This window comes from Nycticebus coucang, chromosome 15 (genome assembly GCF_027406575.1).
Source record: "Nycticebus coucang isolate mNycCou1 chromosome 15, mNycCou1.pri, whole genome shotgun sequence".
Taxonomy (NCBI): Eukaryota; Metazoa; Chordata; class Mammalia; order Primates; family Lorisidae; genus Nycticebus; species Nycticebus coucang.
Genome location: NC_069794.1, coordinates 59,864,123 through 59,887,520, shown reverse-complemented (window position 1 = coordinate 59,887,520; position 23,398 = coordinate 59,864,123). Strand labels below are relative to the sequence as shown.

The following is a 23,398-nucleotide window of genomic DNA, read 5'->3' as shown; positions in this document are numbered from 1 at the left end:
TTGAAATTTTTTTTTTTTTTTTTTTAATTGAGACAGAGTCTCACTATGTCACCCTCGGTGGAGTGCCATGATGTCACAGCTCACAGCAACCTTAAACTCTTGGGCTTAAGTGATTCTCTTGCCTCAACCTCCCAAGTACCTGGGACTACAGGCGCACGCCACAACGCCTGGCTATTTTTTGGTTGTAGTTGTTGTTTGGCAGGCCTGGGCTGGGTTCAAACTCACTAGCTCTTGTGTTTGTGGATAGTGCCCTAGCTGCTGAGCTACAGGTGCCTAGCCTGAATATTTCTTTTTCTTTTTTTTTTTTTGAGACAGAGCCTCAAGTTGTCACCCTGGGTAGTATGCTGTGACATCACAGCTCTCAGCAACCTCCAACTCCTGGGCTCAAGCGATTCTCCTGCCTCCTCCTCCCAAGTAGCTGGGACTACAGGTGCCTGCCACAATGCCCGGCTATGTTTTGGTTGTAGCTGTCATTGTTGTTTGGCAGGCCAAGACTGGATTTGAACCCGCCAGCTCAGGTGTATGTGGCTGGCCCTTAGCCGCTTGAGCCAGAGGCGCCGAGCCGAGCCTGAATATTTATGTTCTTGCTGATTTAGTCAAAGTGAGATCTCCAGAGATCTTTATGGATGGCTTCATGCAAACATTTAAGACTTGAGGAAAACTATTATGATGACTCTCAGAAGAGTAATAACTAAAGATCAAGTAAAATGAAACAGTCAAAAATCAAACAAATCATAGTTCAGGCAATATAATTCAATAGTATTTAAGTCCAATTGCTCATAGCCTATGTTTAGGGTATAATGGTTATTAAAGAATATAGTTTGCTGTACAATGGTCTGATTTTATAGAGGTCTGATTTTGTCATTAGTTTGTTAACACAAAGTATGATAATCTGGAGACCCACTACAAGAAACAAAGATTAGAAAGCTCCGGGAAATTCACATTTGCCATCTACCATTTAGGATGCCTATAAACCATTAGCTGCTTCTGTAAGCACATCATATATGGTTTTTTTTTTTTTTTGCAGTTTTTTGGCCACGGCTGGGTTTGAACCTGCCACCTCTGGCATATGGGACCAGCGCCCTACCCCTTTGAGCCATAGGGGCTGCCCCATGTATGGTTTTTTAAAAATTTTTCTTCTTTAGAATTTTTTTTGAAGTTCTTGGTGGCAGTGTCTAAAAAACAGCAGTATGAAGACCAGTTTTTTTTGTTGTTGTTGTTTGTTTTTGTTTTTTGAGACAGAGCCTCAAGCTGTCCAGCCTTGGGTAGAGGGCCGTGGCATCACAGCTCACAGCAACCTCCAACTCCTGGGCTCAAGTGATTCTCTTGCCTCCACCTCTGAAATAGCTGGGACTACAGGCACCGGCCACAAAGCCCGGCTATTTTTTGGTTGCAGCTGTCATTGTTGTTTGGTGGGCCCGGGCTGGATTCAAACCTGCCAGCTCAGGTGTGTGTGGCTGGCACCTTAGCTGCTTGAGCCATAGGTGCCGAGCCAAACAACCATTTTTTAAAAATTGTTTTTAGAGACAGGGTCTTGCCGTGTTGCATAGGCTGGAGTTCAATAGCTCACAATAACCTTGAACTCCTGAATTCAAGTGATCCTACTACCATAGCCTCCAGAATAGCTAGGACTTTAGGTTTGTGCCACCATGCCTGGTTAATTTTTGAATTTTTTTGTTGAATGAGATCTTGCTATGTTGCCCAGGCTGGTATAGAACTCCTGACCTCAAGTAATTCTCCTACCTTGGCCTATCAAACTGGTAGGACTATAGGCCTGAGCCACCATGCCTTGCCTCAGTCACCTTTTAAAATTAAGCTTTTGGGGGCAGCGCCTGTGGCTCAAAGGAGTAGGGCCTTGGCCCCATATGCCAGAGGTGGCAGGTTCAAACCCAGCCCCGGCCAAAACTGCAAAAAAAAAAAAAAAAATTTAAGCTTTTTGTAGTAGCAAAATCAGAAAAGAGGTACAACATTCAGCTTTGTTCAGTACCATACACAAGACAAGAACCGACAGAGGAAAACGGAAGCCAGGCACAGTGGCTCACACCTGTAATCCCAGCACTCTGGGAGGCCAAGGCCAGTGGATTGCCTGAGCTCACAAGTTCAAGACCAGGCTGAGCTAGAGCAAGACTCTGCCCCCCAGTCCCACCTCTCTAAAATAGTTGGGTGTTGTGATGAGCGCCTGTAGTCCCAGCTAGTTGGGAGGCTGAGGCAAGAGAATCACTTGAGCCCAAGAGTCTGAAGTTGCTATGAGCTATGATACTATGGCACTCTATGGAGGCGACAAAGTAAGACTCTCAAAAAACAGAACAAAACAAAAACAAACAAACAGAAACCCACTGGAAGAAGGAGATCTAAAGCAGCAATGACAGCCTTACTAACAGCTTCTGACTTTCATTGTCCTACCATTCATAGTGTGAAACAAAGGGAGAACGTTTTTTTTCTGACAGGACTGGTAAAAACCCTGCAGGTAACTCTTTATGGCCAAGCTTCTTAGATCATGTACCTATTTCTGAAACAACCGTTGTGGCCTGAGAGTAGAATGTTCTAGGTAGGCCTGTGCAAGATACTCACCCCTGGGGGTTTTGGCGCAGTGGTAAGGTTGAGGTTAAGAAGAGTGGGGTTCAAAACAAATAGGATGGGGTTTTCATTGGAGGGAGAGATTTTTTTTTTTTTTGTAGAGACAGAGTCTCACTTTATGGCCCTTGGTACAGTGCCGTGGCCTCACACAGCTCACAGCAACCTCCAACCCCTGGGCTTAAGCGATTCTCCTGCCTCAGCCTCCAGAGCAGCTGGGACTATAGGCGCCCGCCACAATGCCTGGCTATTTTTTGGTTGCAGTTTGGCCGGGGCCGGGTTTGAACTCGCCACCCTCGGTATATGGGGCCAGCGCCCTACTGACTGAGCTATAGGCACCGCCCAGAGGGAGAGATTTTGTTGTCAAAAAAAAAGGAGGAAGATTATTTGGTACATAAAATATAACAGCTCTTCACTGAAGATGACCTAACAAGTAATATCCAAAGGGTTTTATACTAGATCATGTTGTACAGGGTGGCCATCAAGTTCCTATGAATAGTATAAACGGTACTATATAAAAGGTACTATTAATTACTAACTTGGATATAGAAATTATTTTCCTCTAAACCTTTGGGAAATCCCTTTAAATAAGGCTTATTGCAAGTGATAATATCAAACTTTGTTAATTTAAGTGTGGTCTAAGTTTAGCTTCATTTGGAAGATTTTATCTTTTGGATTCTTTTCAGGGTTTTAAATTTTTGAGTCTCTAGTTTTTGTGCTTGAATGAAATATAAAACTTAATTTATCTGTAATAGGATTTCTGTGGCAATTGTGTCCTGTACAGGAATTTAGGTTGATTTGAATTGTATGTGGTTGCTTTTTTTCCATTATTTAATGCAATTAAATGTTTAGCAGAATATTATATAACAATTTGTCGTTTGAAATTAACTTATTATTCTACTTATTTTGATAGTTTCCATTAAGGGTATCATATATTATATGATTATATATATTAACTAATTTTTTTTTTTAAGAAAATGATTGGGGCTTGGTGCCTGGAGCTCAGTGGTTAGGGTGCCAGTCACATACACTGGGGCTGGTGGGTTTGAATGCAGCCTGGGCCAACTAAATAGCAATGACAAATATAATAAAAAAATAGTCAGGTATTATGGCGGGTGCCTGTAGTCCTAGCTACTTGGGAGGCTGAGGCAAGAGAATCGCTTCAGCCCAAGAGTTTGAGGTTGCTGTGAGCTGTGATGACATTGCACTCTACTGAGGGTGACATAGTGAAACTATTTCAAAAAACAAAAAATGGTTGGACTTAACCAAAATACCAAAATAGTTTACTTGAAGAAAGGTATACATTAGCTTCTTATGTCCAAATTATATTACCCATTTTCATGTAAAGATTTTCATCCTCCTTTATAGAACACTTAAATTACCTGTTTAAATAAATGAGTTACTGGCTCAGCGCCTGTAGCTCAGCGGCTAGGGCGCCAGCCACATACACCTAAGTTGAGGAGTTCGAACCCAGTCCTGGCCTGCCAAACAACAATGACAACTACAACCAAATAATAGCCGGGTGGGTTCCTGTAGTCCCAGCTACTTGGGAGGCTGAGGCAAGAGAGTCGCTTAAGTCCGAGAGTTTGAGGTTGCTGTGAGCTGTGACGCCACAGCATTCTACCAAGGGCAATGTAGTGAGACTGTGTCTCAAAAAAAAATCAGTTACTAATGGCTTGACTTATGAGCATGTGAGTAGGTGGGATGTGCTTGAAGATACAGAAAATCATTAGAGCTTAAAAACAGTACTTAATTAAGAAAATAATGTTTAATTAAATCTGTAATCATTTATTTATTTATTTAATTAAACCTGTCAAACATTTATTAACTGTCAGGTAGGCTTGAGATACTGTATTTGGCACTGAGGATATAATGACGTGAAAACACAGGCCTTGCATCAAGAATAAAATAAAAGTTGTAGACTAAACAGCAGTCTTCATTTTTTCATTCATCTGCTAAAAGGATTTTCAAATAAGTATCTCTTTGCATATTTTGAAGTTGATATTTAAAGTTATTATGGTAAGTGTAAATAGTTGTAAAGGATGACATTTCAGGAGTGTTGTAAACATTGCCGTTTAAAATTGTTGTAAGTTCTGGAGGAGGTGGAGCAAGATGGCAGCCGAGTAACAGCTTCCTTGCATCTGGGCACCGTGAGTCTGGGGATATAGGACTCCAGGCATCTCTGGCTGGTGGGATCTGCCTATCATCACCCCTGAGAGGACACAGGGAGTCACCGAGAGACTTCTGGACCCCAAGAGGAGGACTAAAACAGTGGAAAACCGGCAAGTGGTTGTGTGTGTTCAATCCGTCTAAACCCGCCCGCAACTGTAAGTTCAGTAGCAGCGAGACTGCAAACCAGAAAGGCCTTACCTGTGAACTGTTTTGGTGTCTTTGGACTTGGCACTCAGCTGAACTGCCTTGGGGAGAGCCTGAGCGGGAGTGCGGAGAACTTTGGCCTTTGTCTAGGGCCCCAGTCTGAGCCGCTGAGCCAGACGGAGCTAATAGTGTTTGGCTCTGGGTCACAGGCAGACATTGTGAGCGATCTGCCCCGGCAAGCTCCGCCCTCAGGGTCGCAGAGCTGGAATTGGGTGGGAGCGGGTAACCCAGCGACCAAATAGCCTAAGGGTGGGGTCTGAGCCGCCTTGCAGCCCTAACCCTCGGGGGCAGAGGGAGATCAGTTTTGACACACAGGGTAAGTGGATAGCCACCTCAGCAGTGATTCCAGCGACAAGCACTTCCCTGAGAAAGCTTCTGCTCAGTAAGTGAACAAGTTCAAAGTGCTTTTAAGTGGGCTGAAGAGAGATTTAGTGTGTCTACCTGCTGGGGTTTGAGAAACTAGCAGCCTCTAGTCGTATCAGAACTGTGATTAACATCTCATACCCCAGAAGACCACGTGTTGCCCAGACAATATTCAATAACATATACATACCGCTTTGTTTTTGGTTGTGTTTTTTTTTTTTTGGTTTGATTGGTTTTTTTTGTTTATTTTGTTGTTGTGGATTGTTGTTTTGTTTTTTAAGTTCAACCTTTTCCATACAGATCCTTTTTCTTTCTCAATTTTTCTAGTTTAATTATAATTTCCCACTGCTGCCTATTTCCATAATTAGAACTTCATTTTTGTCAGTGTTTCTACCTCTATTATTTGGTTTTTCCAGCCAATTTTATCCCGTAAAGTTTTCTGTTTGCTTGTTTTGGTTTGATTTATAGCATTTTTGTCTTTCCTCTCTACTTGGTGGAGGTGGGGTACTGTGTCTGATCAGGTTAGCAAAGAGCTGCTGACCTCAAGGGAACCACCCAACTGGGCACCCCCAGAAAGTGGTTTTTTTTTTAAGGTTGTATCAAAGTACCCTACTGTAAACCTATATTGCTCTGTCTCCCTCTTTCTGTGCCTCTCTTCTTTTTATCAATATTCCTTTTACCCACCCCCTCTCCTTTCTCTATTTTTCTTTTTTTTTTTTCTTATCACTCGGTCCTCCTTTCTTTCATCCCTTTTTTGCTCTTAAACCTTCTCACCCTTCTGGTCCTGTAACCCTTAGTCCACAGGCACAAGAACTTAAAGAGCAAGAGGAAGTGAAAGGAAAATTAGGGCAAGGAAACAGATAAAAGAAATCACCCATGAGGAAGAATCAACAGAAAACTCCAGGCAACATGAAGAACCAGTCCAGAACAACCCCACCAAGGGACCATGAGGTAGCTACTGCAGAGGATTCCACCTATACAGAAATGTTAGGAATGACAGAAAGGGAATTTAGAATACACATGTTGAAAACAATGAAAGAAATGATGGAAACAATGAAGGAAACTGCTAATAAAGTGGAAAATAACCAAAGGAAATCCAAAAACAGAATCAAATCAGAGATGAACGATGTGAAGAATATAAAAAGGATATAGCAGAGCTGAAGGAAATGAAACAATCAGGGAACTTAAAGATGCAATAGAAAGTATCAGCAACAGGTTAGACCATGCAGAAGAAAGAATTTCAGAGGTAGAAGACAAAGTTCTTGAGATAACTCAGATAGTAAAAGAGGCAGAAAAGAAGAGAGAGAAAGCAGAACGTTTACTGTCAGAATTATGGGACTTTATGAAGCGTTCCAACATACGAGTTATAGGAATTCCAGAAGGGGAAGAAGAATGCCCCAGAGGAATGGAAGCCATACTAGAGAATATTATAAAAGAAAATTTCCCAAATATCACCAAAGATTCTGACACAGTGCTTTCAGAGGGCTATCGGACCCAGGTCGCCTCAACTCTAACCGAGCTTCTCCAAGACACATTGTGATGAACCTGTCCAAAGTCAAGACAAAAGAAAAGATTCTGCAAGCTGCCAGGAGTAAGCGCCAGTTGACCTACAGGGGCAAATCCATCAGAGTGACCGCAGACTTCTCTAATGAAACTTTCCAAGCAAGAAGACAATGGTCATCTACCTTTAATCTACTTAAACAGAACAATTTTCAGCCCAGAATTCTGTACCCTGCTAAGCTAAGCTTAAAAATTGACGGAGAAATCAAATCATTTACGGATATACAAACATTGAAGAAATTCGCCACAATAAGACCAGCTCTACAGGAAATACTTCAACCTGTTCTGCACACTGACCACCACAATGGATCAGCAGCAAAGTAAGAACTCAGAAATTAAAGGACAGAACCAAACCTGCACACTGATGCAAAAGATAAAACTAAGCAATGGACTCTCACCAAATAAGACGAATAGAATACTACCACACTTATCAATTATCTCAATAAATGTTAATGGCTTGAATTCCCCACTGAAGAGACATAGATTGGTTGACTGGATTAAAAAACACAAGCCATCCATTTGCTGTCTGCAAGAAACACACCTGGCTTCAAAAGACAAATTAAAGCTCCAAGTCAAGGGTTGGAAGAGAATTTTTCAGGCAAATGGAATTCAGAAGAAAAGAGGAGTTGCAATCTTATTTTCAGATACATGTGGATTTAAAGCAACTAAAGTCAAAAAAGACAAAGATGGTCACTTTATATTGGTCAAGGGAAAAATACAACAAGAACATGTTTCAATTCTAAATATCTATGCACCCAATTTAAATGCTCCCAGATTCTTGAAACAGACCTTACTCAGTCTGAGCAATATGATATCTGATAATACCATAATAACAGGGGACCTTAACACTCCTCTTACAGAGCTGGACAGATCCTCTAAACAGAAATTAAACAAGGATATAAGAGACTTAAATGAGACCCTAGATGCTTGATAGATGCATATAGAACACTCCATCCCAAAGATAAAGAATATACATTCTTCTCATCACCCCATGGAACATTCTCCAAAATTGATCATATCCTGGGACACAAAACAAAACAGAATCAAAAGAATTGAAATTTTACCCGTATCTTCTCAGATCATAAGGCATTAAAGGTGGAACTCAATTCTAACAAAAATGCTCGACCCCACCCAAAGGCATGGAAACTAAACAATCTTCTGTTGAATAACAGATGGGTGAAGGAAGAAATAAAACAGGAAATCATTAACTTCCTTGAGCATAACAACAATGAAGACACAAGCTACCAAAACCTGTGGGATACTGCAAAAGCAGTTTTGAGAGGAAAATTCATCGCTTTAGATGCCTACATTCGAAAAACAGAAAGAGAGCACATCAACAATCTCACAAGAGATCTTATGGAATTGGAAAAAGAAGAACAATCTAAGCCTAAACTCAGTAGAAGAAAAGAAATATCCAAAATCAAATCAGAGATCAATGAAATTGAAAACAAAAGAATCATTCAGAAAATTAATGAAACAAGGAGTTGGTTTTTTGAAAAAATAAATAAAATAGATAAACCATTGGCCAGACTAACGAGGAGTAGAAAAGTAAAATCTCTAGTAACCTCAATCAGAAATGATAAAGGGGAAATAACAACTGATCCCACAGAGATACAAGAGATCATCTCTGAATACTACCAGAAACTCTATGCCCAGAAATTTGACAATGTGAAAGAAATGGATCAATATTTGGAATCACACCCTCTCCCTAGACTCAGACAGGAAGAAATAGAGCTCCTGAACAGACCAATTTCAAGCACTGAGATCAAAGAAACAATAAAAAATCTTCCAACCAAAAAATGCCCTGGTCCAGATGGCTTCACTCCAGAATTCTATCAAACCTTCAAGGAAGAGCTTATTCCTGTACTGCAGAAATTATTCCAAAAAACTGAGGAAGAAGGAATCTTCCCCAACACATTCTATGAAGCAAACATCACTCTGATACCAAAACCAGGAAAAGACCCAAACAAAAAGGAGAATTTCAGACCAATCTCACTCATGAACATAGACGCAAAAATTCTCAACAAAATCCTAGCCAATAGATTACAGCTTATCATCAAAAAAGTCATTCATCATGATCAAGTAGGCTTCATCCCAGGGATGCAAGGCTGGTTTAACATACGCAAGTCTATAAACGTTATCCACCATATTAACAGAGGCAAAAATAAAGATCACATGATCCTCTCAATAGATGCAGAGAAAGCATTTGATAAAATCCAGCATCCTTTTCTAATTAGAACACTGAAGAGTATAGGCATAGGTGGCACATTTCTAAAACTGATTGAAGCTATCTATGACAAAGCCACAGCCAATATTTTACTGAATGGAGTAAAACTGAAAGCTTTTCCTCTTAGAACTGGAACCAGACAAGGTTGTCCTCTGTCACCTTTACTATTCAATGTAGTGCTGGAAGTTCTAGCCAATACAATTAGGCAAGACAAGGAAATAAAGGGAATCCAAATTGGGAGCAGAGGAGGTCAAACTCTCCCTCTTTGCTGACGACCTGATCTTATACTTAGAGAACCCCAAAGACTCAACCACAAGACTCCTAGAAGTCATCAAAAAATACAGTAATGTTTCAGGATATAAAATCAATGTCCACAAGTCAGTAGCCTTTGTGTACACCAATAACAGTCAAGATGAGAAGCTAATTAAGGACACAACTCCCTTCACCATAGTCTCAAAGAAAATGAAATACCTAGGAATATACCTAATGAAGGAGGTGAAGGACCTCTATAAAGAAAACTATGAAATCCTCAGAAAGGAAATAGCAGAGGATATTAACAAATGGAAGAACATACTATGCTCATGGATGGGAAAAATCAACATTGTTAAAATGTCTATTCTTCCAACATCGTACCAAAATACCAACATCGTACTTTCAAGATTTGGAAAAAATGATTCTGCGTTTTGTATGGAACCAGAAAAAACCCCGTATAGCTAAGGCAGTTCTCTGTAACAAAAATAAATCTGGGGGCATCAGCATACCAGATTTTAGTCTGTACTACAAAGCCATAGTGCTCAAGACAGCATGGTACTGGCACAAAAACAGAGACATAGACACTTGGAATCGAATTGAAAACCAAGAAATGAAACGAACATTTTACAACCACCTAATCTTTGATAAACCAAAGAAGAACATACCTTGGGGGAAAGACTCCCTATTCAATAAATGGTGTTGGGAGAACTGGATGTCTACATGTAAAAGACTGAGACTGGACCCACACCTTTCCCCACTCACAAAAATTGATTCAAGATGGATAAAGGACTTAAACTTAAGGCATGAAACAATAAAAATCCTCCAAGAAAGCATAGGAAAAACACTGGAAGATATTGGCCTGGGGAAAGACTTCATGAAGAAGACTGCCATGGCAATTGCAACAACAACAAAAATAAACAAATGGGACTTCATTAAACTGAAATGCTTCTGTACAGCTAAGGAGACAATAACCAAAGCAAAGAGACAACCTACACAATGGGAAAGGATATTTGCATATTTTCAATCAGACAAAAGCTTGATAACTAGGATCTCTAGAGAACTCAGATTAATCCACATGAAAAAAGCCAACAATCCCTTATATCAATGGGCAAGGGACATGAATAGAACTTTCTCTAAAGAAGACAGACGAATGGCTAACAAACACATGAAAAAATGTTCATCATCTCTATATATTAGAGAAATGCAAATCAATACAACCCTCAGATATCATCTAACCCCAGTGAGAATGGCCCACATCACAAAATCTCAAAACTACAGATGCTGGCGTGGATGTGGAGAGAAGGGAACACTTTTACACTGCTGGTGGGACTGCAAAGTAGTACAACCTTTCTGGAAGGAAGTATGGAGAAACCTGAAAGCACTCAAGCTAGACCTCCCATTTGATCCTGCAATCCCATTACTGGGCATCTACCCAGAAGGAAAGAAATCCTTTTATCATAAGGACACTTGTACTAGACTGTTTATTGCAGCTCAATTTACAATCGCCAAAGTGTGGAAACAGCCTAAATGCCCACCAACCCAGGAATGGATTAACAAGCTGTGGTATATGTATACCATGGAATACTATTCAGCCATTAAAAAAAAATGGAGACTTTACATCCTTGGTATTAACCTGGATGGACGTGGAAGACATTATTCTTAGTAAAGCATCACAAGAATGGAGAAGCATGAATCCTATGTAGTCAATTTTGATATGAGGACAATTAATGACAATTAAGGTTATGGGGGGGGAAACAGAAAGAGGGAAGGAGGGAGGTGGGTGGAGCCTTGGTGTGTGTCACACTTTATGGGGGCAAGACATGATTGCAAGAGGGACTTTACCTAACAATTGCAATCAGTGTAACCTGGCTTATTGTACCCTCAATGAATCCCCAACAATAAAAAATAAATAAATAAATAAATAAATAAATAAAAATAAAATTGTTGTAAGTTCTATTTCTATCTTTTAAGTGGAAACAGGATATTCTAGTGATTTCTTTGCTCCTATCTCTGTTTTGAAAGTAAATTAAAAACTTTTCTTTAATTGTCAGAAAATGTTATTCTTTTATCTTCTGGATTTTGTATTTCAGTTATAATTATTCTTCACAATTTTATCTTTTTTTTTGTGACAGAGTCTCACTCTGTTGCTCTTGGTAGAGTGCTTTGGTGTCATAGCTCACAGCAACTTCAAACTCTTGGGCTCAAGCGATTCTCTTGTCTCAGAGTGTCCAGTATCTGGGACTACAGGCGCCTGCCACAGTGTCCAGCTATTTTTAGAGACAGGGCCAGGTATTTTTAGAGGCAGGGCCTTGTTCTTGCTCAGGCTGGTCTGGAACTCCTGAACTCAAGCAATCCAGTTGCCTCCGTGTCCCACATTGCTAGGATTATAGGTGTGAGTCACTGCGCCCTGCTCCACAATTTTGCCTTAATATATTTCCATCCTTGAAAATTTTATTTCTATCATACTGTTATGCAACAAAAATATCTAAATGTTAAAACATTTGTCATGGTGACGCCTATGGCTCAGAGGGGTAGGGCGCCGTTCCCATATGCCGGAGGTGGGATAAATAAATAAATAAATAAATAAAAATAATAAAACATTTGTCATTATAATTAGTGTACAGTTATTCAAAGAATATCAATATGTTACAGATTTTGTTGAAAACTAAAATCAAACTTTTGATATTCTCTCTTGCTATATATATATATTGTGGATATGTATATAGAATATCAAAAGTTTGATCATGAAGTCTAAAGAAATTAACAAATTTATATATGGCTTTTATTTATTCCCTAAATTGATCAACAAAGTTTACTGCACTTAATAAAATAGCAACATGTATTCTACCATAGTCCTCATTATATAAAGAAACTTATTTTCATTTATATTGCATTATTAGAAGTTACAGTAGCACCTCTGTAAGTTGAACATCTAAGGGACTGTAACAAACTGGCTAACTACAGAGGTGGTCAACATAAGGACCTAGGCCTTGCGTACAGATACATACATATGGTGTATGTCTCATCTATGAAAATTAGACCAGTTAAGGAGGTGGTCTATGTAGGGAGGTGGTCAATTGTAGAGGCTCTACTGTATAAAAAAGAACAAAACTATATAATCATATGTTACTAATATAATTTAAGTATATATAGGAGGCTGAGACTGGTGGATTACCTGAGCTCACAGGTTCGAGACCAGCCTGAGCTAGAGCAAGACCTCATCTCTAAAAATAGCCAGGCATTGTGGAGGGCACCTGTAGTCCCATCTACTTGGGAGGGTGAGGCAAGGAATTCTCCATTTTGGTTCCATTTTGTTCACATTTGGAAAAATCTGCAGAAATGACCTGTGCTTGCAAGAACTTCATAGTTCCCAAGAATTAAAAAAAAAATTCCACTTATCAGCTTATCCCTTTTCTTTATCTTCTCCCTCAGTCCCCTTCCCTGCTACCCTCTTTTCCAAGCTGTTTTGCTTTGGAATATGTTACTGGTAATGAGTTGCAGGATAATGCAATCTTAACTTGTTTTCTCCTAAATATTTGAGTTCAAAACTCTTGTATCTAAAGAAATACGGTTGGGGGAGGCGTCTGTGGCTCAGTCGGTAAGGCGCCGGCCCCATACACCGAGGGTGGCGGGTTCAAACCCGGCCCCGGCTGAACTGCAACCAAAAAATAGCCAGGCCTTGTGGCGGGCACCTGTAGTCCCAGCTACTCCGGAGGCTGAGGCAAGAGAATCGCTTAAGCCCAGGAGTTGGAGGTTGCTGTGAGCTGTGTGATGCCATGGCACTCTACCAAGGGCCATAAAGTGAGACTCTGTCTCTACAAGAAAACAAAAAGAAACAAACAAACAAACAAAAAAAGAAATACGGTTGGGGCGCGGTGCCTATGGCTCAAGCAGCTAAGGCGCCAGCCACATACACCTGAGCTGGTGGGCTTGAATCCAGCTTGGCCCCGCCAAACAACAATGACGGCTGCAACCAAAAAATAGCCGGGCCTTGTGGCAGGCACCTGTAGTCCCAGCTACTTATGAGGCAGAGGCAGGGGAATCGCTTGAGCCCAGGAGACGGAGGTTGCTGTGAGCTGTGATGCCACAGCAATCTACCTAGGGTGACAGCTTGAGGCTCTGTCTCAAAAAAAAAATACGGTTGGGGTCATTAATAAAGAAAATCTTTCTACCTTAAAAAAAAAAAGTTTGAGTTTGCTATAAGGTGTGACGCCAGGACACTATACCAAGGGCAACAAAGTGAAATGTTTCAAAAAAAAAAAAAAAAATTAAGTAAATAAATATAACCAGGGCAGCACCTGTGGCTCAGTGTGTAGGGCACCAGCCCCATATACCGAGGGCGTCAGGTTCAAATCTGGCCCCAGCCAAACTGAAACAAAAAAATAGCCGGGCATTGTGGTGGGCATCTATAGTCCCAGCTACTCAGGAGGTTAAGGCAAGAAAATCGCCTAAGGCCAGGAGTTGGAGGTTGCTGTGAGCTGTGACATCACAGCACTCTACCAAGGGCGATAAAGTGAGACTCTGTCTCTAAATAAATAAATAAATAAATAAAACCAGCAGATTGCTTTACTCTTGGCTTTATTAGTTTTCATAATCTACCTTAAAAAATATATCCTACAATTTTTTAGTGTTTTTTTAATAACAATCCTTAAAATACACGTTAATATATTCATTTTAACTGAAAGGTGCAAATAATTCTTGTCAGAAAGTCTGATTTGGGTGATTCATTTGACAGTACAGACTTCCTTTGTTAATTATGAAAACGAAGAATTTGACAAAAAGGTATTTAATCATATATTTTCTCAAAATTATACAGTTTTATATATACTTACATTACATTGTTTATATATTACATATAGCTAAAATTAATAGTTGTATTTTATAACTATTGTTATACTATTGTATTAAATAACATTTTTGATAACAAATCAGCATACTATTTTTGGAATATAACTTACTAGTACCATGCACTAACCAATTGTGCAACTTGAGCTTTGGCATATAACTTAGAAAGTCTGGAAAGAATTGATATTGTTGTATCAAAATTCATTATATTCAAGCAATAATTCATATTCAACTGTGGAATATTAATGATATTAATAAATTAATTACATTAGTTAATATTCAAGTGGGGTAAGTACCACTCATGTCATAAAAAAGTATATTTCCAGCGGGGTGTGGTAGCTTGCAACTATAATCTTAGTACTCTGGGAGGCTGAGGTAGGAGGATCCCTTGAGCAGCCTGAGCAAGCCTGTCTCTACTAAAAATAGAAAAATTAGCCAGGTGTTGTGGCGGGTGCCTGGCTATATTCCCATCTACTTGGGAGGCTAAGACATGAGGATCTCTTGATCTCAGGATTGTGAGGTTGCTGTGAGCTAGGCTGACACCATGGCACTCTAGCCTGGACAAAAAACAGATTCTTTTTTTTTTTTTTTTTTTAAAGAGACAGAGTCTCACTCTAGCATCATGGCATCAGAGTTCACAGCAACCTCCAATTCCTGGGCTTAGGCGATTCTCCTGCCTGAGCCTCCCGACCAGCTGGGACCACAGGCACCCACCACAATGCCCAGCTATTTTTCTTTTTTTGTTGCACTTCGGCCGGGGCCAGTTTGAACCCACCACCCTTAGTATATGGGGGCCAGCACCCTACCCACTGAGCCACAGGCACCGCTCAGAGATTCTTTCTTAAGGAAAGAAAAAGTATATATTTTTCCTGTTTTTTACATCAATAATTGGGAGAGGTATATTAGACTATCTAGATATAATTGTGGATTTGTCTGTTTCTATCTTCATGTCTATTTTTGCTTCATGTTTATCCCCCAGCTCCTTCCTTCTCAGGTCACCACTATAGGTTTGCTGTGTTCCTCCACAAAGGACCATAGCTTCTGATAGAAAGGTTCTGAACACAGGTACCCTTTCTGCTTGTACTCTCCCCTCGTCCCTTCAGGCCTAGGGGTGGTAATGGCTTTCTGTAGTCCCTCGGTGCTGTACCACCCTTGATGGTTTTCCTAAACTCTGCCTCTCCCTCATCCATAGTTCCTTGATTATATTCTCCTCAGTTACTCAATTTGGATGGACCATCTATTTCTTGGTGAGACTCTGATTAATAAATGGATATGTTTAGGAAAAGCATTTCCATTAGTAGGAAATCCAGTACAAAAGCCTGAAATGGGTATGTGTCTGGCATGTTCAAGGAACTGTGAGGACCCTAGTGTGGCCGAAGAGAATGAGTAACTAGGAGACTACTAAGAAAGAAGTCCAAAGGGAAATAGGGGAGCCACATCAGAACTAGTCTTACAGGCCATTGCAACATCGCAAAGACTGGATGATTGAGCAGAGGACTGACATTACTTAAATCCAGTTTCATTAGGATCACTTGGCAGCTCTGTGGAGACTAGACTGTAGGAGAGCAAGAGCTGAAGCAGGAGACCTTTTAGGAGATGAGCGGGAATTCTGGCTTGGATCAGCATGGAGTGTAGCATGAGAGAAAAAAGTTATGAATGACTTCAGGCTTTCTGGTCTGAGCGACTGGAAGGATTAAGTTGCCATTAGTAGAACTGAGGAATACACATAATGTACTCTGTGTGTAGTACATTTTGGTGCAAAGATCATAAGTTCAATTCTGAATATGTTTAGTTTGAGCTCACTGTTAGGCATCTTAACGTCTGTTGGATATCCATATTTGGAGTTCTGAGGTCTGGGTGTTAGAGATATAAATTTGGGAGCCAGTAGTATATTAGTTGCTCTTAAAGGCATGAGACTGGATGATCAAGAAGTGGTTGTAGGTAAATTAGAAAGGAGGCTAGAACTGGGCTGTTGTACCTAGTGTTAAAAAGTTGGAGAGAAAAGGAAGGAAAAAAAGATTTGAAGAGGTAGAGAGAGACTCCTGTATTGTGTGAGTTTTGATAGGAAACAGGGCTCTCACTCTGGAAAGCACACTGGTTGGAGCTGCTTCCCACCTGCACCCTGTCAGGCAGCCATGTGTAATCATAACCTATGCTTTGCCAATTCAATTCCTTTGCCTAAGACTTTGAAACATGGGACAACTGTTTACTGCAGGAAGGCTGCAGGAACTGTTTACTTATAGCAATGTTCCAAGTATCTAGTGTTGGCTATGCAAAGAGCAGCAGCAAAAAGGCATGATGACCAACTATCTTTGGGATCGTTTATATTTTTCTTATTGATTTATGGGAGCTCTTTATATATTCTGAATCATACGTTTCTGTCTGTTATATTTTAACATTGTTTATGGTACCTTTATTATAAAGTTTTATTTATTTATATATTTATTTATTTATTTTTGAGACAGAATCTCATTCTGTGACCCTGGGTAGAGTGCCATGGCATTATCATAGCTCACAGCAACCTCAAGCTCTTGGGCTCAAGCAATCCTCTTGTCTCAGTCTTTCTATTTTTTTTTAGTAGGAATGGGGTCTTGCTCTTGTCTAGTCTCTAAGTCCTGAGCACAAGCAATCCACCTGTCTCAGCCTCCCAGAGTGCTAGGATTATAGGCATGAGCCACCATGCCCGGTCCGTTATTATAAAGTTGTTTTTTTCTTTTCTTTTGCAGTTTTTGGCCAGGGCTGGGTTTGAACCCGCCACTTCCGGCATATGGGGCCAGTGCCCTACCCCTTTGAGCCACAGGAGCCACCCTATTATAAAGTTTTAATGTAAAACTTTGCTATTTTTTGCTTCTTATTAAAGAAGTCCTTCCTAAAGTTAACATCCCCTTATATTTTTCTAATTCTTTTATATTTTTGTCCCTCCCGCCCCCAATTTTTTTTTGAGACACAGTCTCATTATGTCCCTTTGGAGAGAGTGCCCTGGCATCCTCATTGCTCACAGCAAGCTCAAACCCTTGGGCTCAAGCAATCCTCTTGCCTCAGCCTCCTGAGTGGCTGGGACTACAAGTATACACCACCTCACCTGGCTAGTTTTTATATTTTTAGTAGAGACGTCTTGCTGTTGCTCAGGCTGATCTCAAACTTCTGAGCTCATGCAATCCACCTGTTTTGGCCTTCCAGAGTACCAGGATTACAGGCATAAGCCACTGCACCCAGCCTCTTGTTTTCAAAGTTTTTATATTGTTAGTCCATTTTGAATTATTTTTGTTAGAAGTGTGCGTTGAAAATTTTACTTTTTTTTTTAAACAAATGGACAGCTAACTGTCAAGTTCTCATTTACTTGTATAATCTGTCTTTTTACTAGAATATTAGAAGGACATCAGTCAGACCTAACACTGTGGGCAAGATTTATAATGAGAAATGGTGCCTGAAAGTATTATTCTTATATTCAGGTTAATTGCGCACTATTTTGTCAGGCCATATAATTGTATTCTTTTCAGTAAGTGAAATAACATTTGTAAAGGCATCTTATTTGAAAATACCATAGGTATAATTCTTTTTTTTTTGAGACAGAGTCTCATTATGTTGCCCTTGGTAGAGTGCTGTGGCATCACAGCTCACAGCAACCTCAAACTCTTAGGCTGAAGCGATTCTTTTGCCTCAGCCTCCCAAGTAGCTGGACTACAGGTGCCCGCCACAACGCCTATTTTTTTTTGTTGTTGTTATTGTTGTTTGGCAGGCCCCGGCATCAAACCCGCCAGCCCTGGTGTATGGGGCTGGTGCCCTAGCTGCTGAGCTATAGGCGCTGAGGTATAATTCTTTATAACTTCTGTGTAATGAAAGCCTGTAGATAGTATCACCCTTATGTTTGTAAGCAAGCTTATTATTATTAATTTTTTTTTTTTTTTGTAGAGACAGAGTCTCACTGTACCACCCTCGGTAGAGTGCCGTGGCATCACACGGCTCACAGCAACCTCTAACTCCTGGGCTTAAGCGATTCTCTTGCCTCAGCCTCCCGAGCAGCGGGGACTACAGGCGCCCGCCACAATGCCCGGCTATTTTTTTGTTGCAGTTTGGCCAGGGCTGGGTTTGAACCCGCCACCCTCGGCATATGGGGCCGGCGCCCTACTCACTGAGCCAAAGGCGCCGCTAATTATTTTATTTATTTATTTATTTATGACAGAATCTTACTCTTTGGCCCAGGCTAGAGTGCCACGGAGTCAGCCTAGTTCATAGCAACCTTAAACTCCTGGTTCAGGCAATCCTCCTGCTTTAGCCTTTCTTTTTTTTTTTTTTTTTGTAGAGACAGAGTTTCACTTTATCGCCCTCTGTAGAGTGCCCGTGGCGTCACACAGCTCACAGCAACCTCCAACTCCTGGGCCTAGGCGATTCTCCTGCCTCAGCCTCCCGAGTAGCTGGGACTACAGGCGCCCGCCACAACGCCCAGCTATTTTTTTGTTGCAGTTTGGCCAGGGCCGGGTTTAAGAACCCGCCACCCTCGGGATATGGGGTTGGCGCCCTGCTCACTGAGCCACAGGTGCCACCCCTGCTTTAGCCTTTCAAGTAGCTGGGACTATAGGCGCCTGCCAACAACACCTGGCATATTTTTTCTGTTTTTAGTAGAGACAGAGGTCTCACACTTGCTCAGGCTGGTCATAAACTCCCAAGCTCAAAGGAAACTCCCACCTTGGCCTCCCAGAGTGCTAGGATTACAGGTGTGAGACACTACACTTGGGCCCAAGCTGATTCTTCCAAAGAAAATTATTTTAGAAAGTAGCTAATTTACGTTTTTCTTTTTCCTGCATTAAGGAAAATAGGACTCATGAGCCAGGTAATACCTGGGAGTAATTTAGGTTGTACTGTGAGACCTTGCTGACCACCTGGTTTTTTGAGGGTATTAGAACTTAAATGACCAGTGATTTTCAAACTTGCTTTAGAAATCACTGGAGGGCTTATTGAAATACAGATTGCTTGACCCCATTCCAGGGTTTTTGATTCAGTAAATCTGGGATGGAGGTGTGAAAATTTTGCATTACTTACAAGTTTCCAGGTGAAATTGATGCTCTGAGGATCTTATGACAGACTGAGTGAAGACAGAGTTGATTAGGCAGAGGAGGAAACAAGAGGACTTGTTGGATTGTGGAGGAGGTTTGTAGCCTTCAGGATTTTTGTCTTCACTGTGTTTTGCTTTGCCTTCTTCTGGCTGCTAATTTTGGACCTCGCAAGGACTTAGCTTCATAGGTAGTCCTTATCTTTCTCTCTCAATTTACTACATGCTTTTAATGAATTTCTTGGTCTACAAAAACTCTTTTCAAAGGTTTAAGTTATTAATTTATTATATGAATTTCCTTGTTTCTAAAGTTTCTGTCCCATGGGGTTCTTTTGGGAATGTATAAACTCAGAAGATAGCAAGCATTCAAGTGTTGGCTGTTGTTACTAGTGTCATGATGTAAAGTCTTAGACTTCAGGACACCTCACTGGCCTTCAACTGGCATTTCTGAAATATGTTTTGCACAGCTACTTTTTCTTGGTGTCTTTGAGCCCTTTCCAAAAGAAGTTCTAAGTGCAGATGGTATCACTATCCTATTTAGCTGTTGTAAACAGTAGAGAGAGATTATTCAGTTTAGTTTGGCACTGAGTTAGAAGCTCAGCCAAAAATTGTTACTTAAAAAAATAGAACCATGTAGAAATTTTAATACTGAGAACTTTCGCTCTCTTTTGCTTGCTTCATGTGGCAATTCTTGGCATTTATACCACAGGTGCTTTGTTCTTTTTAGGCACCTAGAAATATTGAATTTTGAGGATATGTTGCTAGATAACTTGAAATTGTTTATAGTAAAAATAAGGACATATAAAAATATGAAAAGGCTGGGGTATATGTTAAATTCTACCTTATTTATGCTTTGGATGATTTTTTCGTTTGTTTGTTTTTGGATGATCTTAAAATGCATTCTTCTGTCTTGTTGCCTATGTAGCATTGGTATCAATGAAAAAAAAGTTGATTAATGTGTTTTTTATTGTGCTCATCTTCTTGCTAACCTAGCATTTAAAATGTGAATGATATCTCCTCTCTCCTTCATACAGTGCATACTTTGCAAGTTTTAGAGCATCGTGCTTGACTTAGATGTGTGATACATTTCTATAAGGTTTCTGTCTGTAGGTTAAGACCATTGATGTTGCCAAAGGCATAGTGGGTGCTTTTCTTAAAATGCTTCTGTTTCTTTGTTATCTTTTTAGGTGATACGGTAAATATTGGAGATGTATCCTACAAGTTGAAAACTCCTAAGAACCCAGAACTTGTGCCTCAGAACTACAGTAAGAAATAATTCATTAACTTATGAATGAATGACTTTTAACTTTTCATTTTGGGAATTTTCAAACTTACACAAAACTAGAGGGAACAGTATAAACCCAGTGTACTTTTATCATCCAACTTCAGCAGTTATCCATATTTTGTGCCTATCTTCTTTTACTTTCTTTATAATTTTTTTTGTCCTGGAGTATTAAAAACCTATCTCAGATATTTTGTCACTTTGCCCGTGCATATTTCAGGAGAAACACTACTGTTTTTTTTTTTTTACACGGGATAAAATTTACATATAATAAAATACACAGATCTTAAATGTTTGTTTTGGTTAGTTTTGACAATGTTATAAATGTGTATAACGAACAAGATTAATCATACTCCCACATATTCTCTTGTGCTTGTTCCCCTTTCACCTGCCCTAGAAACTACTGTTCTGTTTTGTACTCTGATAGATTATTTTTGCCTGTTCTCAAGCTTTATATAAATACAATCATATGGTATAAGCGTTTGTAAGTCTATCTTTTTTTCTGTCAAGAGAATTGAATTTGAGGTTTATGCCTATTGCTGCACCTATCAGTTTGTTTCTGATTTCTGTATAGGACTCTATTGTGTAAGTATACTACAGTTTGCTTGTCCATTCTTTCATTGATGGACGTTTCATTTTTGAAAACAACAAATATGGCGGCTTTGGGGTATGCCCTGGAGGGGGTGATATTTGCATGTATCATCATGCAATTCCTCCTGGGTTTGTGTTGAAAAAAGATAAAAAGAAAGAAGAAAAAGGAGATGAAATTTCATTAGAAGATCTCATTGAAAGACAGCGTTCTGCCCTAGGTCCAACAGTGAAATTGAAATGTTACCAATATCACTCTAGAATCTTTTCTTGCATGGAAGGAAAGGAGAAGACATGAGAAAATTGATAAACATGGAACGAAGGAAAGCGGACTTCAAAGCAGGGAAAGCATTAGTGATCAGCGGCCAAGAAGTGTTTGAATTTCGTCCTGAGCTGGTCGATGATGATGAGGAAGTGGATGACACCCGGTATACCCAGGTGGTGATGAGGTTGATGATTCAGTAAGTGTAAATGACATAGATTTAAGTTTATATATCCCAAGGTATATGGATGAAACAGGTATTACTGTAGCCAGTCTTGAAAGATTCAGCACATATGCTTCAGATATAGATGAAAATAAATTAAGTGAAGCTTCTGGAGGTAGGGCTGAAAATGGCGAAAGAAGCGACTTGGAAGAGGACAATGAAGCTGAGGGACAGGAGAATGGAGCCATTGATGCCGTTCCTGTTGATGAAAATCTTTTTACTGAGGAAGATTTGGATGAACTAGAAGAAGAATTAAACACACTTGATTTAGAAGAATGACATCAAACAAGCCACTGAAAAAGATAAGTCAACTGAGCAGGAGTTGAAATTGACATTAATTTTTTTCTGCCTAGAATGAACAGGATGTTTATTTCCTATGCTGATTCTGGAGAGATTAGCCTCCTCCCCCCAAAAAGGAATATTTTCCTTACATCTTCTCTTCACTTTGGCTACATCTCATAGTAAGTTCAGAGTAGTTCACGATAAACTGAAAATACAATGGTTATTCAGAAAATGATTGATTGTTGTAAATGTCCACTCAAGTAGGAAGTATAACTGCTTTTCCAGCCTTTGGTTTTCATTGGGCATGTGTTACTACCAGAAACAACATAAATTTACATTTAAAATACCCTTTATTTGACATAGTTTTTAATGAGTGATTTAATTTCCTTTGTATTTATATGTTTAAAAGAAGAGCAGTGTACTTCATAAAAGGAAACTGCATATGTAGATTCAGTGTTGTGTGTCTTTGGGCAATTAGATGGACCATTAAAATGGAATTTCTTTTATCTGACAGAATCAGCTACAATGCCCTGTGTTAAACCGTTTAAAAGTTTTCCCTCTTTTTTTGCCAATAAAGTTGTAAATAAAGATCATAATACATTAAAAAAAAAAAAGAACAACAGTGGTTTTTAGTATATTCACAGTTGTGCAACCATATCACTATTTAACTTCAGAACATTTTTTTTTTTTTTTTCGTAGAGACAGAGTCTCACTTTTGGCCCTCTGTAGAGTGCTGTGGCCTCACACAGCTCACAGCAACCTCCAACTCCTGGGCTTAAGTGATTCTCCTGCCTCAGCCTCCCGAGTAGCTGGGACTACAGGCACAGAACATTTTTATCACCCCAAAAAGAAACCTAATACCCATTGATAGTCATTCCTTGTTTTTTCCTCTTTCTCCCCCCCACCCCCACATAGCCTTTGGCAACCACTAGTATACTGTCTGTGGCTAGGGCTTTGCATATCCTGGACGTTTTACGTAAGTGGGATCATGCTATGTGGTCCTTGTGTCTGGCCTATTTCACTTAGCACAGTGTTTTCAAGGTTCATTGATGTTGTAGCATGTGTCCAGAATTCATAGCTTTTTATGGTTAAATTATATTCTATTGTAAGGATATTCTATATTTTGTTTATCTGGATTTGTTGGGGGCTATCATCAATTATTTGGATTGTTTGGGGCTATTATCAATAATGCTACTATGAACATCCATGTACAAGTTTTTAAAGGACTTATGTTCTCAATTTTGGGGGGTATTTACTTAGAAGAAAAATTGTTGGATCATATGGTAGCCTAGGTTTAATATTTTGGGGAATTACCGAAATGGTTTCCATATTAGCTACCCCTTGTTATGTTCCCACCAGCAATGTGTGAGGTTTCTATTTCTCCACATTCTCACCAACACTTATTATTGTCTGTCTTTTTGATAACAACCATCATCAAGCATATGACAGCTCAGCGCATCTGGCTCAAGTGGCTAAGGCGCCAGGCATGTACACCTGAGCTGGTGGGTTCGAAT

General features: G+C 39.9%; 1 protein-coding gene and 1 pseudogene across 2 annotated transcripts in view; both read left to right on the top strand.

Moving 5' to 3' along the window:
- The window catches only part of VWA8 (von Willebrand factor A domain containing 8), a 468,998-nt gene that overhangs the window by 4,367 nt on the left and 441,233 nt on the right, over positions 1–23,398 (top strand). The window contains exon 2 of the mRNA XM_053563447.1: positions 20,435–20,512. Coding sequence (XP_053419422.1) covers positions 20,435–20,512 — 78 coding nt within the window. The remainder of the gene's footprint in view (positions 1–20,434; positions 20,513–23,398) is intronic.
- LOC128566573 (zinc finger CCCH domain-containing protein 15-like) lies at positions 21,209–22,490 on the top strand (annotated as a pseudogene). Its single transcript, XR_008374591.1, has one exon. The product of XR_008374591.1 is annotated as a zinc finger CCCH domain-containing protein 15-like (transcript).